This window comes from Hyalella azteca, unplaced genomic scaffold, assembly GCF_000764305.2.
Source record: "Hyalella azteca isolate HAZT.00-mixed unplaced genomic scaffold, Hazt_2.0.2 contig15466, whole genome shotgun sequence".
NCBI lineage: Eukaryota > Metazoa > Arthropoda > Malacostraca > Amphipoda > Hyalellidae > Hyalella > Hyalella azteca.
In genome coordinates this window covers 605562-626236 of record NW_025945320.1, presented here as the reverse complement: position 1 = coordinate 626236, position 20675 = coordinate 605562, and the positions used below count along the sequence as shown (strand labels likewise).

At 37.0% G+C, this 20675-nt stretch overlaps 1 protein-coding gene and 1 long non-coding RNA gene across 2 annotated transcripts; both read left to right on the top strand.

The window, feature by feature from the left end:
• Nucleotides 1-655: 655 nt before the first annotated feature.
• LOC108679103 lies at nt 656-14519 on the top strand. The gene is made up of 7 exons (XM_018167628.1): nt 656-889; nt 7954-8101; nt 8588-8728; nt 11581-11794; nt 12674-12712; nt 13827-14059; nt 14457-14519. The coding sequence occupies exons 1-7, from the start codon at nt 864-866 to the stop codon at nt 14517-14519; spliced, it is 864 nt and encodes a 287-aa protein (XP_018023117.1). The 5' UTR covers nt 656-863.
• Nucleotides 14520-14968: 449 nt separating this feature from the next.
• On the top strand, nt 14969-20295 carry LOC108679140. Its single transcript, XR_001931357.1, has 3 exons — nt 14969-15065; nt 15392-15480; nt 18126-20295. It is a non-coding gene; the product is annotated as an uncharacterized LOC108679140 (long non-coding RNA).
• Nucleotides 20296-20675: the final 380 nt, after the last annotated feature.

Below are 20675 nucleotides of genomic sequence, written 5' to 3'. Positions count from 1 at the left end.
TCATACAGTTTCCATTGTTTTCATTTATTCTCATCCAAGATAAACTCAGAATGGTTAATATGAATATTCACCTTCAATTATCTCTCCTCCTACGTGGCTGAAATAAGTTGTCCGCAGAGCACGCCTCAGGAGTCAAAATGTGTACGGAACTTGGTAAAAGGCACGGAAATTCGCAACGTCATCGCTCGAGTCCCGAACTGATAGGCAATATCCTGGGTCGGGAAGAAACTGCGTCTCTGGGCGACACGTTCCTCGTGTGGTTATTACCATTTCTTAGAAGATTTACTGAAATATATGCTCGCAATCACGCACCTCTTATATTTAGTTTAGTTTTCATATTGAATTTATCTATTTGCGAGTTAATTGAAGTTTTTGTGAAGTTTAGAACAAATTTTTGAAATGACAAATAACAAAATTTTCGTCATTCCAGTCACCGAATTTACCTCTGAAGGTTATGAGTGTTAAGAAATACTGATCACAACTTTTACTCAATAGCTATGAGCTGAACTGCGGGCATATGCTTAAAAATGTTCGACCGTTAGATTCTTCAATGGCCTTTATATGGTAGGAAAATACTTTCACTGAAATTCTGTCGAGGAAATGCATTATTCAATGTGCGTCAATGTCGAGAAATAAGGTATGTTTTCCCTTTCAGCGAGAGTTTCGCCCATAAGTTGAAGTGGAACGCTCCGAGCTAATAATAGTACAGTGAATTAGTTTAGGCCTTTTGACCATTTCGATTACACCTCTACGTACAGTAAGGCGTGCCGTAGCTCTTGCAAAAGATCTTTTCGAGTAAGGGTGTCCATAACTCTCACAAAACGCCGTCCATTTCTCCTCGACCGCCGCTTCATGTGCCCGCCATGAAGCGACGCAAGCCTGCGCTCAGGTGAGACTTTATCTCTAAGTCTTCTTATTATTGGCTTTGCTTCTGAATCAGACAAAATAATTGATTGACGAACCCTGGGATGCTTTAGTTTTTGTTGTTTTTCCTCTATTAACTACGCTGATTTATTGTCACCTATTTTTGTCATTTAGATTGTTGATTCTTGAAGCAAGTATCCATTTCATGGTTCATTTCATTTTTTAATGCAGACTGACGCAAACGATTATCTTTCCAACTTGTTTGCTAAACAGCGGCGCATCTGCTGAATTCAATATATTTTCTCACTTTAATCCTGCATTTATACGAAATTCTTGTCTGCCTGCAAACTAAGTGAAAAGATTGAAAATAATTCACAATTTATTCAACGCGCCTGTTTACGATTCTAAAAAATTAAATTCTGCCCTCTCTCTCCTATCTTTCTACCGAATAGTATTTTCATCTGTAATTTGCATGCATGTTCCTCATCTTGATGGCCATTCAATCTGACTTGACTCCTATCCATAATGCTCCTAGCGTTCTCTTCTTGCTCTCAACTTGTCTATCACTCGTGCCTATGACATTTTCTACTGTCTCTAGATCGGCTTGTCTCTTTTCAAGACTGATTTTTCTTGTCTGCGTTCTGATCTAGCCGCCGCTAGCAGCTGCCGCAGCTTCCTGTGTCGCCGTGAGCACGGCTCAGCTGCTTCTTATCGCGACCTAAAACCTCCTCTCGAATTTGACTTTGACCCGAGCTGCCTGTGAATGTCCTAATCCGCGGTCGGCCTCAGACTTCAATCTTGCAGAAATTGTGTCTACTTGTCGATGGACTTGTGTCCATTTTATCTATTTATAATATAATGGATAAATTAGATTGTGTCATGGAGAACTGTTGTGTTATTTATGTCAACCTTGTCACTTTAAAGTTGATATTTTTCTCAACTTTGAATTGTTGGTGATGTGGGGAAAAGGGCGGCAGAGTTAGTTATTTATTAAATTTATTCAGCTCATCGGGACGTACTCACATGAACAGTAACGAAAGATACAACACTCTCCGAAATGCTCATCTCGAACACTTCAGTCTTGCAAAGAACAGATAATGCGTAGCATTCAAGTTTTGTGTGGAACCAGTGGACGAATACACGTTGCAGTGCCGCCGACAAAAATGGGATGGTGTACCAGTTTTGTATACAACAAGTGTTACAGAAATAATGGGCCTGGAGATCCCTATACAGCATCTAAAGTAACAACTAAATTATATTCGAATTGTATTAGCAACAAGTGTATTATACATATCAAAGGCCTGAAACCGCGAGCTCAGTTCGAGCAACAAGTATATGATGCTTTAGATTGGCGAACAAGTGGATTATGGACGAGCAATGAGGCGTGAGGCAAACGTGTTGGCTAGACGCTGAGGCCGGTATAGGCCTTCTGTATACATTCTAGGCCTCCTTCGGCAGCTCGTTTACTTGTTTGGGTAGCCACTGAACGAAGCATCGCCCTCGTTGGCGCTCATTAGGGTTCTAGTTTAGCTCTCCCGTGCCTTACTTGCAATTGCTTGGCTGACACCGTCCATGTTTACTGTCTTGGGATTAGGTTTGCTGTCCATGCCTCTATTCCTACTAATTTGCTACAGAACCACATTCTTGTAATGTAGGAAGCGCTGCTATCGATAGCCGAATCTTCGATTCCTATACGACGTTTATTCCCCGATTTGATAGTTGTAATCACTTCGCTGATGCAAATGCGTCCATTTCTAAATATGCGACTTCTTGAAGAGTTGAAATTTCAGGACTGACTTGATGCTCCATCTTAATTGCAAGATTGCAGGAAATAATTCCTCGAGCCAGCCGACGTTCCCCTTGTTTAGCTGTTGACAGACACGGTTACTGCTTCCAAGCTTTATACTTCATTAACCAACGTCTTGAACACTTCTTGAACGAACAAACTAGCATTGGAACGTGAAAGGGTAATACTTCCATTAAATATTGTTCTGCCTTACAGTAAATTAATTTTATACTTGCTGGAGGTTTTAAAAGCTGAAGTGTCTAAACGTGGTAAATTTAGAAAATTATTTCAACTTTTTAAATAATCACGGAGCTACAATAATGCCTGTAAAGATGATTAGCTTGAACTTACTGAACTAATCTTTACTAACTTGTTAAATTCATGTTACTCATTTCCATTCCATCAAGTACTGGTGAATATTTTGTTGGTCGTTCAGTGTGTAGCTTTTATTGGATTGTTTAAACGTGTTCTAATGCACAAATACTATCAAACGTAAGCGCCTCATGCGGTGCCAGACACCAGCGATACTGTTCAAGTGCGTATTACTAGCATCTAAAGTTATTTATAAATTTTTCATCTGAAATTATTAATACTTAACGTGCATCGAAGACAATTTGTCTGCACATCGTCTCTTCGTGACGACGCTTGTGGGTTCAAGCATAAACTCGAACGCAGCCATCATTTCCCTATAAAAGAACTCTGGTCGCTTAGTCGGCAATGATTTCTCACACCTCTTTGCTATTTTACGAGCTCTTGCCGCACGTGCTTACATGTTTAGCCTCTCTTTATATAGGCATCTTTGAGGACAGCCTCAGGCCTTTGAGAACTCACGCAAGCCTTTGAGGAGAGCCGCAGGTTTTTTGAGCAGAGATGCATTTTTCCTTCAAAAAAGCAAATTTTCGCTCTTCAGGCCTTTGAGTAAGTCTTGACAGCATCTGCAGGCCGTTGAAACATCAAGAGTCTTTTTGATATCCGCAAACCACCGGAAAATCGCACTTCTTTGGCAGCTGCTGGCCTATGGTCAAAATAATAGTGATGCTGGCGTTGATTCATTTTTAGACAAAGTTTGGCCTGTCGTTGATTATAGACATCGCAGTATTTGTACAGCTTGCTAGGGCTTTGTACCTGTAAATTTAAATCCAAGCTTTGAACCCACATCCTATCTTGATGTACTAAGACCTTCAGCTGCTCTTTTTTTATTAGAATTTCTATCGTTAACTGGAATCGAACCGCAAATGTGGCTCTTGAGCGTGCCAACGCGTGCAACAGGAAGACCATAAACTGCATGCAGAAACGTCCACAAAATTTTGTCCCGAGTCATTGCCTGAAAATAAAAATACATATATATTTATTTTTAAACAACTATTTGATGTTTCTATAAAACTTAAAATAGAATTCATGCATTCAATGAATTTATTTCTCTGTTTCATATTCTATTATGAAACAGAGATCGAAAGTATTGTTTCATATTCAACAGTTTGCTACTTTCAGCCATTAAAATCATGCAGTGGATGCCATATCAGCTAATTTTAGGCGCCAGCCCTCCCTTGATCGCGTGTGAATTGTCCAGAACACGCACTAAGCATGGCTTAAATCACGTAAACATTTGCTCTGCCCCACCACGACAAAACAAACAAACGCCGTCTGCGCTAAGATTTACGAGGAGGTCACAGGAGCGTGTTGCTGTATATGGGGTAGAGGGATCTCCCTCATGTCTGCACGACGCTTCACGAACTGCAGCCATCCGTAGCCTGCTGCTGCTCATTGCTGCTTGAAAAATTGTAATTTACCCTGTTTACTCATGTCACTATTTGTTATTTTTCAAATTATTCATCAAGCACTGTTATGCTTTATAAGCTAATACACCTCGTTCATGACTGTTCTCCTCATTCTGCCTAACGCTGTTCTTTCAATGAGCCTATACCTACAGTGCTAATCGCACGGAATGCTGTCACTAACTGTCGTCTCTGTCTAGTCAGCTCAGAAACAATTTCCTGTTCCAGATCATTGGCACATTCCTTCCTCAAAAACATTTAAGGGTGGACGGTCTAACGGTCTTGCGATACAGAGTTACAGAACGAAGTCATCGAGGCGATAATAAAGCTACTGTCTAATGTTCATTCATGATCATTACGTTCTTTCAGGGTTATCACGTCATGATTAATACGTTCTTTCATGATTATTACGTCATGATTATTTCGTCATGATTATTACGTCATGATTACTACGTCATGATTATTACGTCATGATTATTACGTCATGATTATTTTATTATGATTATTACGTTCTTTACGCTCAACAAATTTTTCACTAACAAAACTTGTACGCAAAAAAAATTTTTGTGGTTCAACTAAATTCCGCTAACTAAGTTCTCGCATTTTTAAGCTAATTTACTGGCTTCAGCAAGAATTTGTTTCGAGTTCATTTTTCAAGCTTTGGTTCTATAGCCGCGTCCACGATAGTGAGGCTAGCCAGGCCCACTTATGACATAAAGCACAGCAACTCCTCTAGGCCTACTGCAAGTTAATGAACTTACCTTGTAGCTTTTGAAGTCTAGGCTGCTTCCTATCAAGCCTCGCAAGCACGGCGCTGCCTACTAAAAAGCCAGCCATGATGGAATAAGAAAAGCAACGGCATAATTTTTTTTCACATGAATCAATTACGACATCGTGCGTTGTGGCGGAGTGCTTAGAGCGACAATCAATTTCTCACTGCATGTCTGCATTAAATTATTTTAAACTTTGCATTAAAATTTTTTTAAACTTAAAAACTTTAAACAAGTTTACGCTCAACAAATTTTTCATGTAAACATTTTACCTACTGTTCATCACTTTGCAAGAATATATTAGAATGATAGAATAAAAATTACAAGCTTAGAAATTGGATTGTTTGAATGTTTTCTAGTTTTTGTCCTGCACTCCTAATCTAAACTAAAATAAAATGATTGGGGGAAATGCTAACGCTTTTGATTCGCAAAATTTCTTATCTTCGACCATGAAGAGAAAACAATTAATTTCCAATTGTCAAAAAGGCTCCAGTCTAAGGTTTATTGGAACCTAGAGCAACACGGAGTCACTTTTCAAATGTTCCCGAGCAGTGTCGCAATTCGCACGCCCAGTCGCCGATAAAATCGGCCTATTATTGGAAGCGAAGTGGAATTGGCGTCGCTAGATAAGCATCTGGGAGAGAAGCGTGTGACCGCAGAATTCCAGTATCCGTGTGTGTGTCTGGAAGCGGTCTTTTGCGGTCCTATTGTGGAGCACTCAGACGTCCCACCATAAAATGGCTTTCACAGAATAAAAATGAGATGCATTGACAGCAGTCGGTGGCTGGATGGCATTCAGGTGGACACTCTTGGTGTTGGACTAGATATTTTACGGTCGTAAATTAAAAATAAAATAACATTTAGTTTTGTATTGTAATAGTAACATTGTAATTTTGCACGTTACTTCAACAAAAAATTATTTCATTATTGTACTGTAACACTCACTTCAAGGCATGAACAGTAAGTAAATTTTTCGGAATAAGAATTGTGCGTAAATGAAATAAATCACTCACAAATAAATAATCACTCAGATTCATAATAAAAGTTAAAATATTTATTTTCATACGTTTAATCTTGATTTAACGTAAATACTTTCAATATCAATACTTAATATTCACAGTTAATAAAATGTAACAAGGTATGCATTGCAAGTGGTATGCATTGTAAACATTTATTGGAATGCTTCGAAGTTCGAAGAGAAAATGCACAATATGAATCAAAATCATATTGAATTTGATTTTCATTTAAATTCATATTCAATGTAAATGTTTAGTTCATCACATTCTACGCATTTTAGGAAGATTGATAATGTATATCGTAGTAGGCTTTTTCCCAAAATACTCTTTTTGTTACAATCGTTATCGCTTCCTCGACTTGAAGCTGCTACAGAAATACATCTGTGAAATTACCTGGCAATCAAGCAGAAATGTGTTCGACATTGCAAATATTTTCGTGAAATAACGACTATAGCTAACATCGCAAGCAGTTTGTTTTCATTAATGCATCTCATTCATGAAGAAGAGCTTGATTGAGACACTTAATGGTTAACCGTTTCAAATTTTCACTTAAATTTTGATGTCTAAAATTTATCAACATTAACAACGGCTTGTGAAACCATGACATGAAACACATTAATTAACGGGACGATAATTTGTAAATTTCTGTAAATAATCAAATTGGCAATTTCATAAAATTTAAGAAAATATCGCACACGATACTGAACTGTTTCAGCTCCACATGTAGCCTTCATTTGAAATTAAATAGAACGCTGAGAGTTTTTCTCATTATTTACATTCGAAGTTTGTTTCTTCCTTACTTTGTGGTATTTTGGCAAATAATTCTCACTTGCAAACGTTAACCTTTTTATCCTGATGACTTATATATCCTTTGGTTATGACTGATATACAAAAATTTAATTCCAACATAAAGTATTGAAACGAGAAATGAACTAATCTCTTTATTCGACCTGAATCAAAATTTCCCGTGAACCTAATTTGTATCAATTATAGTGCATGTGTCTACCTAAATCCATTTATCTGGGACTCATCAGGATTATTAAATTGTGCCCTAACCTTTTACGAGTAAATTGCGTGAATATAGTAGCGGATTTTCACGAAGATAAAAGCAAATAAAAGGAGGGAAACTTGACGTTCTTGACTGATGTGTTCATAGGTATAAAAAATAGAGTAAATGCGCATACAATGGTAAGGCACGGCAGCCGTCACCATAAAGACAACTTAGCGAAGCCTCGTCTGCCTTCTCTATAGGCTCAAATCAGGACAATCTGCTGCCCTGCCGTAGGCTCGAGTATCCCGCTCTAAAGCTTCGTTCTTCTCTAAACTGCGCAGCAGCTGAGGTCCCATGTATGTGCTTGTGGACTGCGCATGCGCCTGTGTTGAGTTTTAAGGCAGGAAACGTGCGTTCCAATAAATATTTTCATGGTTATTACTTGATATTGTTGAAAAACAGTTGTTTTTGTTAGAAATCGGATAAAAAGATGGTTGTGGTCCAAAAAACTAAATTCAAGTGAAGGGAAGTAGAAAGTGACGCCCTGAAAGAAAGAAAACACAGCGAAAAATTTAAGATTTGAGAAAGAACGATTTGTTTAAACGTACAGGAACATAATTTTTTTTAATTAAACGACATTTTACCTATAAAATAAATTTAAGATAAAATATGTATAAAATATTTGTATAATATAAATATTATACATATAATAAATAATATAAAAAAACAATGTAAAATAAAATATTTGCAGACCGGGAGACCCTCGGTGGCCCTCGGTGCTGTCCATCGTGCATGCGCCCTTTGGGCTGTTCCTGCTGGTGGCGCTGCTGGTGTTGTCGCTGGTCGTGGGCCGAGCGTCCACCAGCGCCATACATTTGATCAACAGCGGTAATTTTACAGTAAGTCAGTGACTTTGTCTAGTCTTTATTGATCAAATTTTCGACATTAGGACTCGTGATTTTCTTCTAAAATTATTTAACACGTTGGGTGCGGTACGACTCACAAGGGTTGCCACATAACCTAGAAACGACCAAGTCCGCGGATAAAAGGGCTTAAAATTCAATGATTACTAGTAAATTTGTAAGTTCTGGTACAAAATTTCAATTTTCCTTTTTTCGCACTTTTTAAAATCTAACAAGGAAGTACCGCCATCGTAATTTTTTGCAGGCCAACGCAATTGAAAAAAGACTAAATCGTTGAATTTGTCGGAAAAAAAGACCCTACAAACTACCCGTGCACTCAACGTGTTAAGGATTTCTGCGTAGATTGCTTCTTGAAATCCCATAAGTAAGAAAATTTTATATAATTAAATAAAGTTCAAATTACAAAATGTATGCGACATAGGTTTTAAACTTCACGCAAACATTTCTTCGTTGCTCACTCAGAACAGGGCCCGGGAGTGTGGTCGGGACCGTAAGCCTCTCCTGCAGCTGCAGTCGTTCTTCTTGGATCAAGTGCATCGCAACGCCTCAACCGCCACCTCCTTGTGTCACAATCCTGACCTGCTTGATGCCGTCGTCGGTTGCGTGAGTCTTTCGTTCCAACCTTTGTAACCTTCGTGAAAATTTATCTGTTTACACGAAATTAGAACCAATGCGTGAGCATCGTTGTATCCGTGTGATGGTAAGGAGGTGGCATCCAGAATTTAGTGTAACACACATTCGGACTGTTCAAATATGTGTTAGTGTACTCATTGCAATTAAAATTAATATTCACAGCAGTTTGGTTATCATACAAATATTAAAGTTACTCGTTTTATGGAAAGAAAGAAAAATATGATTGCATCATTCATCCCTCGGCTCTGGTTTATTGTCCATGCTTTCAGCAATTTGTTATATAAATTGTTCATTCTAATAGCGAATTAACTTAACCGTTTTCTTAAATGTCTAATATTCAGAAAATATAAGAAAATGTTTCACATTGAGAAGCGTACATCACATAAAATATATATGTGGTGTTGATGTCTGAAGTTTCGGAGACCTTCTGAGCTAGCGCCGCCACCTCGTACGTTACGTCAGTAGTCTCTCCGCAAGACGCGGTGTTTGGTCTGTGACGCTTGCCCTTCGCGCCCTTTGTTTACGTGCGTTTGCCCGAGCCTGTGTATTTTGCAGACCAAAAGTTCACTCGCTGTTTACTACTCACAGTTTGCCATCTGCACAGCCGCTTTCTATGTTTCCAATGAGGCCTTACTGAGGTTGCAACGCGATGCATTGATCGATAGTTTGGGTTATTGCGTTCTTAGATCAGTTCTGATTTAATATCGCCACCCATTGAACGATCTTGAAATAATTGATCTCTAATAACGGGCTGCATCAAAACCATGTAATATAAAAGTTATGTTCTATCATTGAGGGGTTTACTGGTTCGACTTGAAATTTTTTATTTATCTTAGCTCGATCTGAAGCGCTTGCACCTAAGGCCACTAAAACAAAGAAACAATTTGATTTATCTTTCTATTCTGTTCGCAGTATAAAGTGCACTTTAATAAATACAATCAGGTTCACTTCATTGAAAATTCACTTGGATTCATTTCACTTTCTTAACTTTCATTCACTTCCCTTAAATCAAAATAACGAATGTCGTTGTTAATTAACACGTTGACTTCGATTGCTTCATCTTGTACTATTATATAATTTTTTGTACCATTATGAATCCAGAGTTGCCAGACGGGCTTTTTTCCGGACAAATTCCGCGATTTAGTTTTTTTTTCAATTGCGTTGGCCGGCTAAAATTTATAATTAATAGGGGTACTTCCTAGATCCTAGTTAAATTTAAGAAAAATTTTTTTTTTGCTTTTTTTGTTCGCGGATTTGGCCGTTTTTAGGCCATCTGGCAACCCTGAATTGTGTACCATACAGAAATATGCGTACGAAGAAATCCATTTCTTCGTAGGCATATAAACGTGATACGTGGTTCGGAGCCAACGTGATAAAATAACATTAACAGCGTATTAATTAAAAGTGAGTAGAGATTAAATTAACTTCCATAATATCCCAAGCATGCACTAATCCGGAAATTACAAACTAAGCACATTTGTTTGCGATGTTTGACATGCAATCACTCAGCAAAGAAGCTCTGTTCCCACGGCATCCGTTTCCTATTTTATCCCCAAAAGTAGAAGGTTTGTTTGGCTGCACGTAGGACCAGCGCTGTGATTTATCTTTCTATTCTGTGCGCAGTATAACGTACACTTTAATAAATATAGTAAGGTTCACTTCATTGAAATTTCACTTTGATTCAATTCTTGGCCGTGAGGCGATTGCGGTTCTCCCGTTAGCGTTCGTTGTGCTTTTATCGAGCAGGTTTCAAGGAAAAATATTTTGTACTTGCTCTAATTTTTCCAATTAAGCTATTCATCTGGTGTTTCTAGTCAATTTGCTCATTAATAATCGAGAACGCGGTATCTGAGTTCTCAAGAATGGGAATTAACGTTTGCATTGGATACAGGCAATCCTTTTTAGCGCATTTTCTCATTTATGGAAAAAATGCACTATTGTGCTCGCCATGTCCGTCCGTCTGTCTGTCCGTGACCTCAAGTTTTCGTCGACGAGAAAATGCGCTCTCTGTCACTTACTGCAGTGAGTACTGAGTTATATTTTTTCTAATATTGTGATGTTTCATGAGCTGTGTTGAGTTTGGTCATTTATATTCTGACCGGTAATTTATGAAACTTCTAAACCGCTGATTTAAGAAAATTCCTTCCATTTTCGATAGGGAGAGGTGAATTCTTCTTAAGAATTGAAGCAGAATTTTCTGAAAATATTATTCCAAGATTAAAAATTATAGTGTTCATTATATATCAATGGAAACAAAAGTTTTTAAAACTATATTTGCAGCCTGCAGCTCGTTCACGGCCGAAATCAAATTCTTATATTCCAGAATTATTCAAAAGTTTTATAAATATGATGATGAATAGATGCCGACATGGTGGTAAGTCTGACGACCTTGCACGACGTTTGCAACGAGGTTTTCTCACGAGTTTGTTGGACCAACTCCAGTACGTTCATGAACTCAAAGCTAAAAGATGCTTAACGCTTTCATGAAAAACTCCAAACTAAAAGGATTGTAACTACAACGTCGATAATGGCCGTCGTAGCTTTTATAATGCCCATTAAGGTACAAAATCAAATCATAGCAATAAGTTTTTATGAATTATCTAATTACCAATAAGGCCTATACGACTCCGATAAAAAGAACCAGATTCCTACAGGAGCATGCGTTCGATTGCGGATGAGCCACACATAACCGATTAAAACCGTTGAATACGATTTAATCACTCTTAGTTCTACCATCAGTATAACATGTCACCTTTATATATAATTGAATTGCCTGCCATTAATAAATAGTTGCCTGTTTAACACCGTTGATGATCATGCAGGGCAACAGCGCTAACGACGCGGTCAAGAGCCGCCTTACGAACTTCTGTCGAGCCTCGAGTTTCGCAGCCGGTCAGCCTCAGATCAGGACCCGCCGTCGCACCGTCTCCCCAGCGGGTACGCACTTTAAAAAAGCCATCACTCGCGAAAACGATAAGACCAGGGGCCTTACGAGTGCCCCAGCCAAACGCAGAACTCGACCTGAAAACAGCAAGCGTGAGTATGGCTTCCTTCTATAAGCATTCCTGTCCGTTTAACCGGAGCTGAGTATTTCTTATCTCCTATTGTTACGTCATTAGTTTTCCTTATTTGTTCTATGTAGTATTTCACATTCCGCTGTTCTTCGTCAGTTTGTGTTGATTTCAGTAGCGCCTGTGAGATTTGTGTTGTTGCAGACAATCAGATCTTCGTTAAGTGGTTTACGATCGAACTGGTGAACTTTGAAACCTATAATTGAATCAGCAACTCACATTTTTATTAAAAGATGCTCAGGATTGAGGATTTTAATATTCAATACATTCATTGTAATACCTATTCAAGACTAGTCATTATATACGTTCAGTGTTATCAATTTGTACCTTTTTAATATAATTAATTAGGAGAAACATAATTTCTTTAGGTGCCAAAATTTGCAACTATAATCAATGCTCAATCGTAAAAAGTATCAAAATATTTAATTTACTTCCAAGCGTACGCAACAACCAGGTCTGAGTGAAGTTTCTTAAATGCTAGTAAAACTATCTTGAAAAGCCTATTTTTTTCGTTTTTATATTTGTTTCATTTAGTTCAGTTTTGTAATTTTTAAATTCATTTACAAATTTTAATTAAGCCACGTAAATTGTATTATTCGTTCAACAAAATATATTTTATATTGGAATGAATATGTTCAGAAATGACTCGTATTTCACTAGGTGTTCCCTGTAGTCTCGAATTTGTGAAATTATGATGTGTGTCGATACCTGTCTCGTTACGATGCGTCTGTTAATGCAATTCTTTGAGCTAATATCGAAGTCGAAATGTAAACGAAGTAAGGGACTGTGTGTGTAGTGAATCCTGGTGCAATATATTAGTTTGTATTTCACGTTTGGGACTCAGCTAGCAGCATCCCTGGCATGACAGAGCTTCCTTTACGAGGTGAGTGATTGCCGTATATAAATTTATGTGCGTTACTAAATCAATTTATCTCTAGGTGTCTTTGGGTGAGTGACTCCATCATGGTTTGGCGTTGAAGAAACCTTATACCTTAAAAGTCTTCCTAGTACAAATAGTTACTATGATCTCATTAAAAATAAACGATTGGTTAATCCTTAAATTTAAGCATACGATGCATTGATCTAAATTGATTGAAATCTGAATCAAGAAAATGTTTCTCATTGAAAGCAAATTTCTGTCGTTTAATAGAAATTCTCCCAAATGTTTCGGTTATAACGTCTTCTGCCTAATTTTATCCTAAAAGACCAATGAAGGACAAAAGTCAGTTTTCAAAATATTACAATACTCAATGTTATTTATTTTATGCTCCATCTTCTATCACGAAAGAACCATTTTTTTGGTGAATACTTTATTTATGATTGAAATGGGAAGCATGCAATTAGATACTAAGTCTGTTTTGAATGAAACAATGTTTGCGTGATTAAGTATTTTTTTATTATTGTTTTTTTTGCATGTATTGATATTAATGAATCTCTATCCAAGCACGATCTGTTCGAAGTTTAGTCGTCTTCGCTTGTCGAGCATGCAGCCTAAACAATAACTTAGGTTGTTTTAAGACTAAGTTGGCATGAGTCGAAGTTGATGTTATGCGCATCGGTGCTGATTACAAAATTTTATCACGCATGATACGACCCTTATGCATTCATTGTTTCATTATGTATTTTTTAACAAAGTCCCATACACTTCCAAGCGACGGATTTTGAACAACAAATATAGACTAACGAATAGTTCCATCAAGGCCAAAAATATTCGTCATTTTTAGTAAATTTATTGTCTTTGTAGACATGATGAATTCACAATATAGACAATACTCATTATGTTCATTGAAACATAGCTGATCTTTGAAAAAAGGTTGTTTGCTCCTGTTAAAATTTGCGAGATAGCCGAAAAAAAATATCCAAATTTAAAATATTAGTCCAAAATAAAATCTTAAGTGAATCAATTGAAGTTCGAGAATCTCTCCCAGTCATATTCGCATCGAAAGTCTGATCTGGGGTCAGCGACCGTTAATGTGAAGACGTCGTTGTTTGTGCAGTTCAAAAGAAGTATAAACGGATCAATAATCTAATGGCAAAGACAACATGCAAGCCTCGTAAGATGATCCTGCCAATTTTGGACGTGGCAAACCTGTCGGAAAACGAAAAGTCAGTGTACACGCACAGCTATCACCTCGAACCTTGCATGGTGGAAGTCACGCGTTGCGGAGGATGCTGCACCAACGACCTTCTCGAATGCTCACCTACCAAGATCAGGACGAAAAAAATACCGGTACGGAGTCTCCACCATAGCAAAATAATTGAACTTGATCGATTAAACTAAACTCAAATGGCGTGATATCCACCATATCAGAATGCGCCTTGATTAAACTAAACTCAAATTGCGAGATAAATTTGATTTTATAATTTTTCTGTTGCCTCCCATGCAAACTTCCAAAGCCATATTTTGTAAACAAATAAACTACAAATATTTATTCCATCTAGCACTTTGGCAATAGATTTAGAATTTTTTTAAGGTTTTGAACAATTTGGAACAATGCATACTTTTAAATCAGACACTAATCTACAACCAGGACTATTTTAATTGTGAAGATCGAAGCCTGATATCGTCAATTATATCACTCGTTTTACAACACTTCCATGTTGATTATTTAATATTTTCTGTACAGTTCCTGAAGCTCGAGAGCTCAAATGGAGAGAGCACGGCTAACGAAGACAACACCGTGGATTAGTTGACCATCGGTGCAAAATATATACTTTAAAGGTTTTCTGTATGACGATCCATTGTTGAAATGAATAAAACAGTTCGTGCCATTTTTTATGTTAACTGAAGTTAAAGATCCAGGAAACTACTGTAAAAAAATTTGAAGAAATCATTCAAAGCACTTTTTATTACGTTATAATTAATATAGATTTGACTATGATCGATTTTTGAATATTTTTCCAGGCATGTCTTTGAATTTTTACGAGAATACAAGAATGTATATAGTGAAGTAAGGAAGTCGGCGTATTAAATTCAAAATTGTGATGCTATCATATTCATTTCGCTGGCAAAAGCAATGAACGTTTCACTCAAGAAGTCTGATGAATTTTCTACCAGTTTTAATGTTTCGTTTGAACGTAAAGGTAACTCAAATTGGTGTTAATAAAGTTAAAATTTGCTTATGATTTCCCATGCACAGATTAAGGAGCAAGCGTGCTACGGATCGCAAACGCATAATCCTGATACGTGTTCCTGCGACTGTCCTGAACCGCAGATCTCTTGCAAGAATAACCAGGTGATCCCCCCGCAATGAAATATTTATGTATTTCAAACATATTATTATTGTAATATAAGTACGTTACTAGTACTCGATTAGAATCTTTAACTTTATTGAGAGTTGGTTGCATTGGTTGCTATAAAAAAAGGCTCCCAGTAGAAATACGTGCAATAAAGTAGGTTGCCCTGGATATAACTGTTAACTTGTGCAATCAAAGAAATCTCGTCAAACAATTTATTTGGAAGAAAATATTGAAATTAAAATTTATCGCTCGTCAAATATTGCGTCAGATTTTAATTGTTAATTTCCAAAGTTTTCTTAATAAAGTGTTATTCTGGTTGCAGTACTACGACAAAGACCAATGTCGGTGCCTCTGCAAGACCGGCGTCAAGTTATGCTCCTCAGGGATGAAGTTCGACGAAAACACTTGCAGGTCGGTTGTTGCATACACATTTTTCAAGTGCACCACTTTCTTTGATAATTATGTTGGTTTCTCTGGAAAGAGCATTTTTAATTAAATTCATTTTATGTGTTTTTTTCTTAATGTTTTTCATTTAAATGGATGTGATCAACAGACTTCAAAACTTGTTTAATTTTGAAGATACATGGAGATGATTTTATTTATTATTCTTTTATGAATTCATTCTCTGGAAATGCGCGATATATTAGGAGGCTTTTCGTGAAGCTTTGCTCTGAAAAGCCTTTATTATCATCGAGAGGCCAGAAAGTTTGGTTCTGCTCGTCGTCACGAATATTATTTTATTTATATTTTAAGCTTCATTTGCTAAAATTTTTCATATTGCTTCCCCATTAGATTAGCTATTTGTTTGACGTATTATAGTTCAACGTGCACATTTGATAGAACTTCCTTCTTTATTACTAACGTCGATGTTTACTAACATATTTTTCCCTATTTTTCATCTTCACCAAATCACATGGCACAACATTTTCACAACATGCATTAATACGTACGCTAAGAGCATCAACCTTGATGTTCAATTTATGAATTAACACTCTCCACACTCTTTCATGTAACTCAGCACACAATCTTCAGCAAAATTTAAATCATATCACATACCTTGAACTTGTTGTTGAATAAATTTATGGAGTTTTTCATCCACGATCGATTTACTTACGACTTATCACATTTCTTCCGATTAATTTGCCGACACAGATGTGAAACAATCGAAATGATGTACGTAGATTACGTGCTACTTCCCCAGTAATAAGAAATAATGCTTTGACGGTATGAAAATAATATCACAGTTTTACCCCAATTTCAATGTTACGGTTTTACCTCGATTTCCAATACTACAGTTTTACCCCAGTTTCAATGCTGCGGTTTTACCCCAATTCCAATGCTACAGTGTTACCCAATCCCAATGCTACAGTGTTACCAAATTTCAATGTTATAGCTCTACCTCTGACTCAAATGCTACAGTTTACCACCAATTTAATGCTGTGGTTCTACCCCAATTCCAATACTAAATTTTTAGCTCCAACTCAAATGCTGCAGTTTTACAACCAATTCAAATGCTACAGTTTTACTACAATTTGATAATTTAGAAGTAATGTTCTTTAACAGTTTTCTGCGTCGCAAATGGGATCAATGGCGCTAGGAACATTGCATGCAGGCTCATTCGTTGTATAGTCGTTTTTTTTTTGTACGCAAATTTGGAAACAGAGTTATGCAATGCAAATGTTCACTGCTAGGAAATAGCTAAATGACAAAGTTAAATCAGACCTAGAGGAGAGTTTCGGTTCATGATGAGCAAAGATGGCGATTAAATGGAATGAAATTTCATGGGAGCTGCTTCATTGTATACAGAACTTTTAATTAAATCACAATTTCACAAACACACACACATACAGTGAGTTACTTTGCAAAGATTCATAGGATCTGCTTCATTGTTAACACAATCTTAGTGTATATCACAAGCACAAACACTCTTACAGTGAGCCAGTTACTTTACAAAGATTCATAGGAGTGTATCATCTTTAGTGTATATCACAAGCACACACACTCATACAGTGAGCTAGTTACTTTACAAAGATTCATTGGAGTTTATCAACTTTAGTGTATATCACAAGCACAAACACTCTTACAGTGAGCCAGTTACTTTACAAAGATAGGAGTGTATCAACTTCATACACTCATAGGAGTGTATCAACTTCAGTGTATATCACAAGCACAAACACTCTCCAACACACCAGACTCGGGGAGCTGGAGCGTCACGTCTTTCTTCTGCATGCGGTGAGAGGTGCTGGCAACTAATTTATTATTCAAAGACCATCCTTGCTTCTGTGCATAATTAATTATAAATTTCTAGACCATAATTCCTAATTTTGCTTGGGGATATTTTATAACTTTGAAGCAATGCTTCGGTATATTGCTCAGGGACTAATTTTCCATGTGTGTAATTGTAGAGAAACCTAAACTTGTTCATTAATTACTCTTGATTTGCTTGTGAGTAAACTAATGGAAAACCTTTACCAGTAAATTTTCAACGCATCTGTGTGCAAGCTAACAAATTATGGGCAAACCGCTCTCAAAATATAATTTATATTACTTTTTTTCGCATGAAATCAATTTAATTTCAGCCACGGTGCGAAAACCGAGCAAATATAATGAAAGACAGGGGAAATATGTTGCTTGCGGTAATCTGTAATATAAATCTTAGATTATTATTATATGTGTAGTCTGCAAAATGATCTGCTTCACTAACCATCAAGCAGATTAAACTAATTCCGTTACTTCACTGCATGTGTGTCTAAAAAGATAACTAACCTGATTACGCATCACTTTCTTGCAGGAAATTTGGTTGATCTTTTTTGGAAATAAATTAAATGAAACCCATAAAAGTTTTATTTATGGAATCAGGAGTTTCCTTTTTATGTCCCCATATACATATAGTTTAGAGCTCCATGGCCGTCCTCACCAGAAAATTTATGAAAAGTATCAGAAATATATTATCATCTCAGTAAAATTTAGTTTCCAATTCTGAAAAATGATTTGTAAATTTGGAAAGGAACTATAAATTTTAATTTGCAACATGATTTGAACTTTTCTACGTGCAGATGCAGCTAAGCGTCTTATCGGAGCCGCCGAAATGGATTTGGAGGACCTGAAGCCACCGTCGTGGTTACCCGATTAGCTCGTATCAAAATTCAACTTTTATTTGAAGGTTTCTTTTTGGTCTCGAAACTTTTTTTAACATTTCAGAAGAACACAGATCTTTCATTTATTCTACTCATTCGATTAATTTTCTTCACTTTGTAAGCCTCGCGAGGCATGAGGTATTATTTTCTTAAGAATTGAGATACAACTTTGAAGTTTTTCGTTGCTATGTGAAGCGGTAGTAAATCAAAAGAGCGTTTGGTCAGGAGAATAATGGTGCATTTAAAAATATTTACATGTTTCATTGGTGACAAGCTGGTAGACTTTAACAACCATTTTGATGTTTGGTGTATTTTTCATCGTTACGTATGAAACTCTCGCTACTAGATCGTTAAGCGCGAAATAACCATAAAATCTAAGTGCCATAAGGACCGGAAAATCCCGTTGAGCACGTTTGTGCCATGCTAGTTGGTGGCAATTTTTAGTCTCATTTATGTAAACCACGTAAGTTTAAATACTTATCAACTTACAGACGATTCAATTTCTTGATTAACCATCCCTCGAAATCGGAAGGGACTCGTATCTGTCACTAACTCGGATAGTTGAACGTAATCCCGAGTACCATCGATTAAAACGTAGCTCATATTATTAATTACATTAAAGCTCCAATTTGCGCTGGGTTTGTAACAAATGTCCTAATGCCTTCACTCGCATTTGCAACTTCTCATAACGAACCCGATATTAATTAATGTACCTTACATAGTGTTATTGTGTACAGTTAGTATACATCTCGCATAAGACTTAGTGATTTAGTCGATATTGTAGATTGGATTGCAAATTGTAAAAATTATATACATTTGTTCTAAAGCCCATGAATGGCTTAACCTCACGAAGCTAAGGACGTAATACGACTCATTTTATTGGTTTCCATTGTTGAATATCCTGAATTGCGACAACACATAATCACGCTCATGTAAAGGAAGTTTTTTTTTTAATTATTTGATAGCCATGATGCATCGATTTCATTGTTCATTTTTGCACCGTGGACGACTTAGTATGCCAAAAGACATAATCTTAAGAAATTTAAAATATATATATATACAATTATTCGTGATTTTTTAGAAGAATTTTGTTAGGCAATTAAAAAGCGAACAAATTATTTTATCGAGCAAACTGTATTTTTTTAGTTTACTGAAGGAAAATCATCCTACATCCTAAGAGTCGTCCTTCATCTGTTGAGACATAAATTATATCCATGCCTTCAGGTATAAATAACAATTTATCACTTTTCGTTTCCTTCCTGAAAATTATAAGGCTTTTTAGGAAAACATTCGCCCAGTTCTGGAAATCGGTTTCAATTTCTGCACAAGGGAACGTGGATTCTTTATGTATTTGAGAGTTGATCACAGCATAATCTGCGTCTAAGAACTGCTTGATTAAGCCTAATAACTGGAGGCATCAACTTAAGCTCTACGCCGCTGGTCAAAACTCGAGTTTTGTTGTCACCTCGTGGCCTGGATCCCGTGTGATGCCACATCAGATGGATCCCGTGTGATGCCAAATCAGCTGGATCCCGTGTGATGACACATCAGCTGGATCCCGTGTGATGACACATCAGCTGGATCCCGTGTGATGACACATCAGCTGGATCCCGTGTGATGACATCAGTTGGATCCCGTGTGATGCCACATCACCTGGATCTTGTGTGATGCCACATCAGCTGGATCCCGTGTGATGACATCAGCTGGATCCCGTGTGATGCCACATCATGCGTATTTTGCATCGCGTCTCTACGTTGTTTAACGCGAAAATAATTTTCTAAGTGTTTTATCTTTAACACTATTGATGTTTTTAATGGGGATGCTTCAGTGAGCGTCATCGGAAAACATTCTGCTCCTTCAGGCTGCATGTTAAATTACATTACAGTTTACATAACAGCTAAAAACAAGTACCGTATTTCTCTTTCAATTATTAGATTCGTATCTTTACAGTCAAGTACCATACGACACTTTCAACAACACTAATATTGTCGAAAAAAAGGCTAGTCTGCTGAAGTTTTCATGACATTGTGGCAATATCGATGTGTGTTTTAGTGGACCATGTATACTCTCAATAAAGGACCGCAGTGAACAGACCTCATGCTTGTCCTGGTTCGCCTTCAGCTCCCGACCGCCTGACAAACTGGTCGCATCGTCATACTATTCTAATCAGAACTGTGAAATTGATCGGCGGGGCCATACTTTCAAAATTCGCTAAGTGAACGTAAGTACTTACGCTCTATTTTCTTGTCTATGATTGGTGGATTTTGCTTGAAAGGCCGTCGATGATTGGTTGATGAACTTACGATCTCTGAAATTTTTTGAAAGTATGGGTCCTAGTTAGGACAGTGAAGTATTAATCCTCGTTTTACCGTCGGCGAATTTTGATTAATGTATTATATATAATTACGAGTCTCCATTCATTCACGTGACAACTAGTGGTGAAAATTCGATTGTTGTCGTCAAGTCATT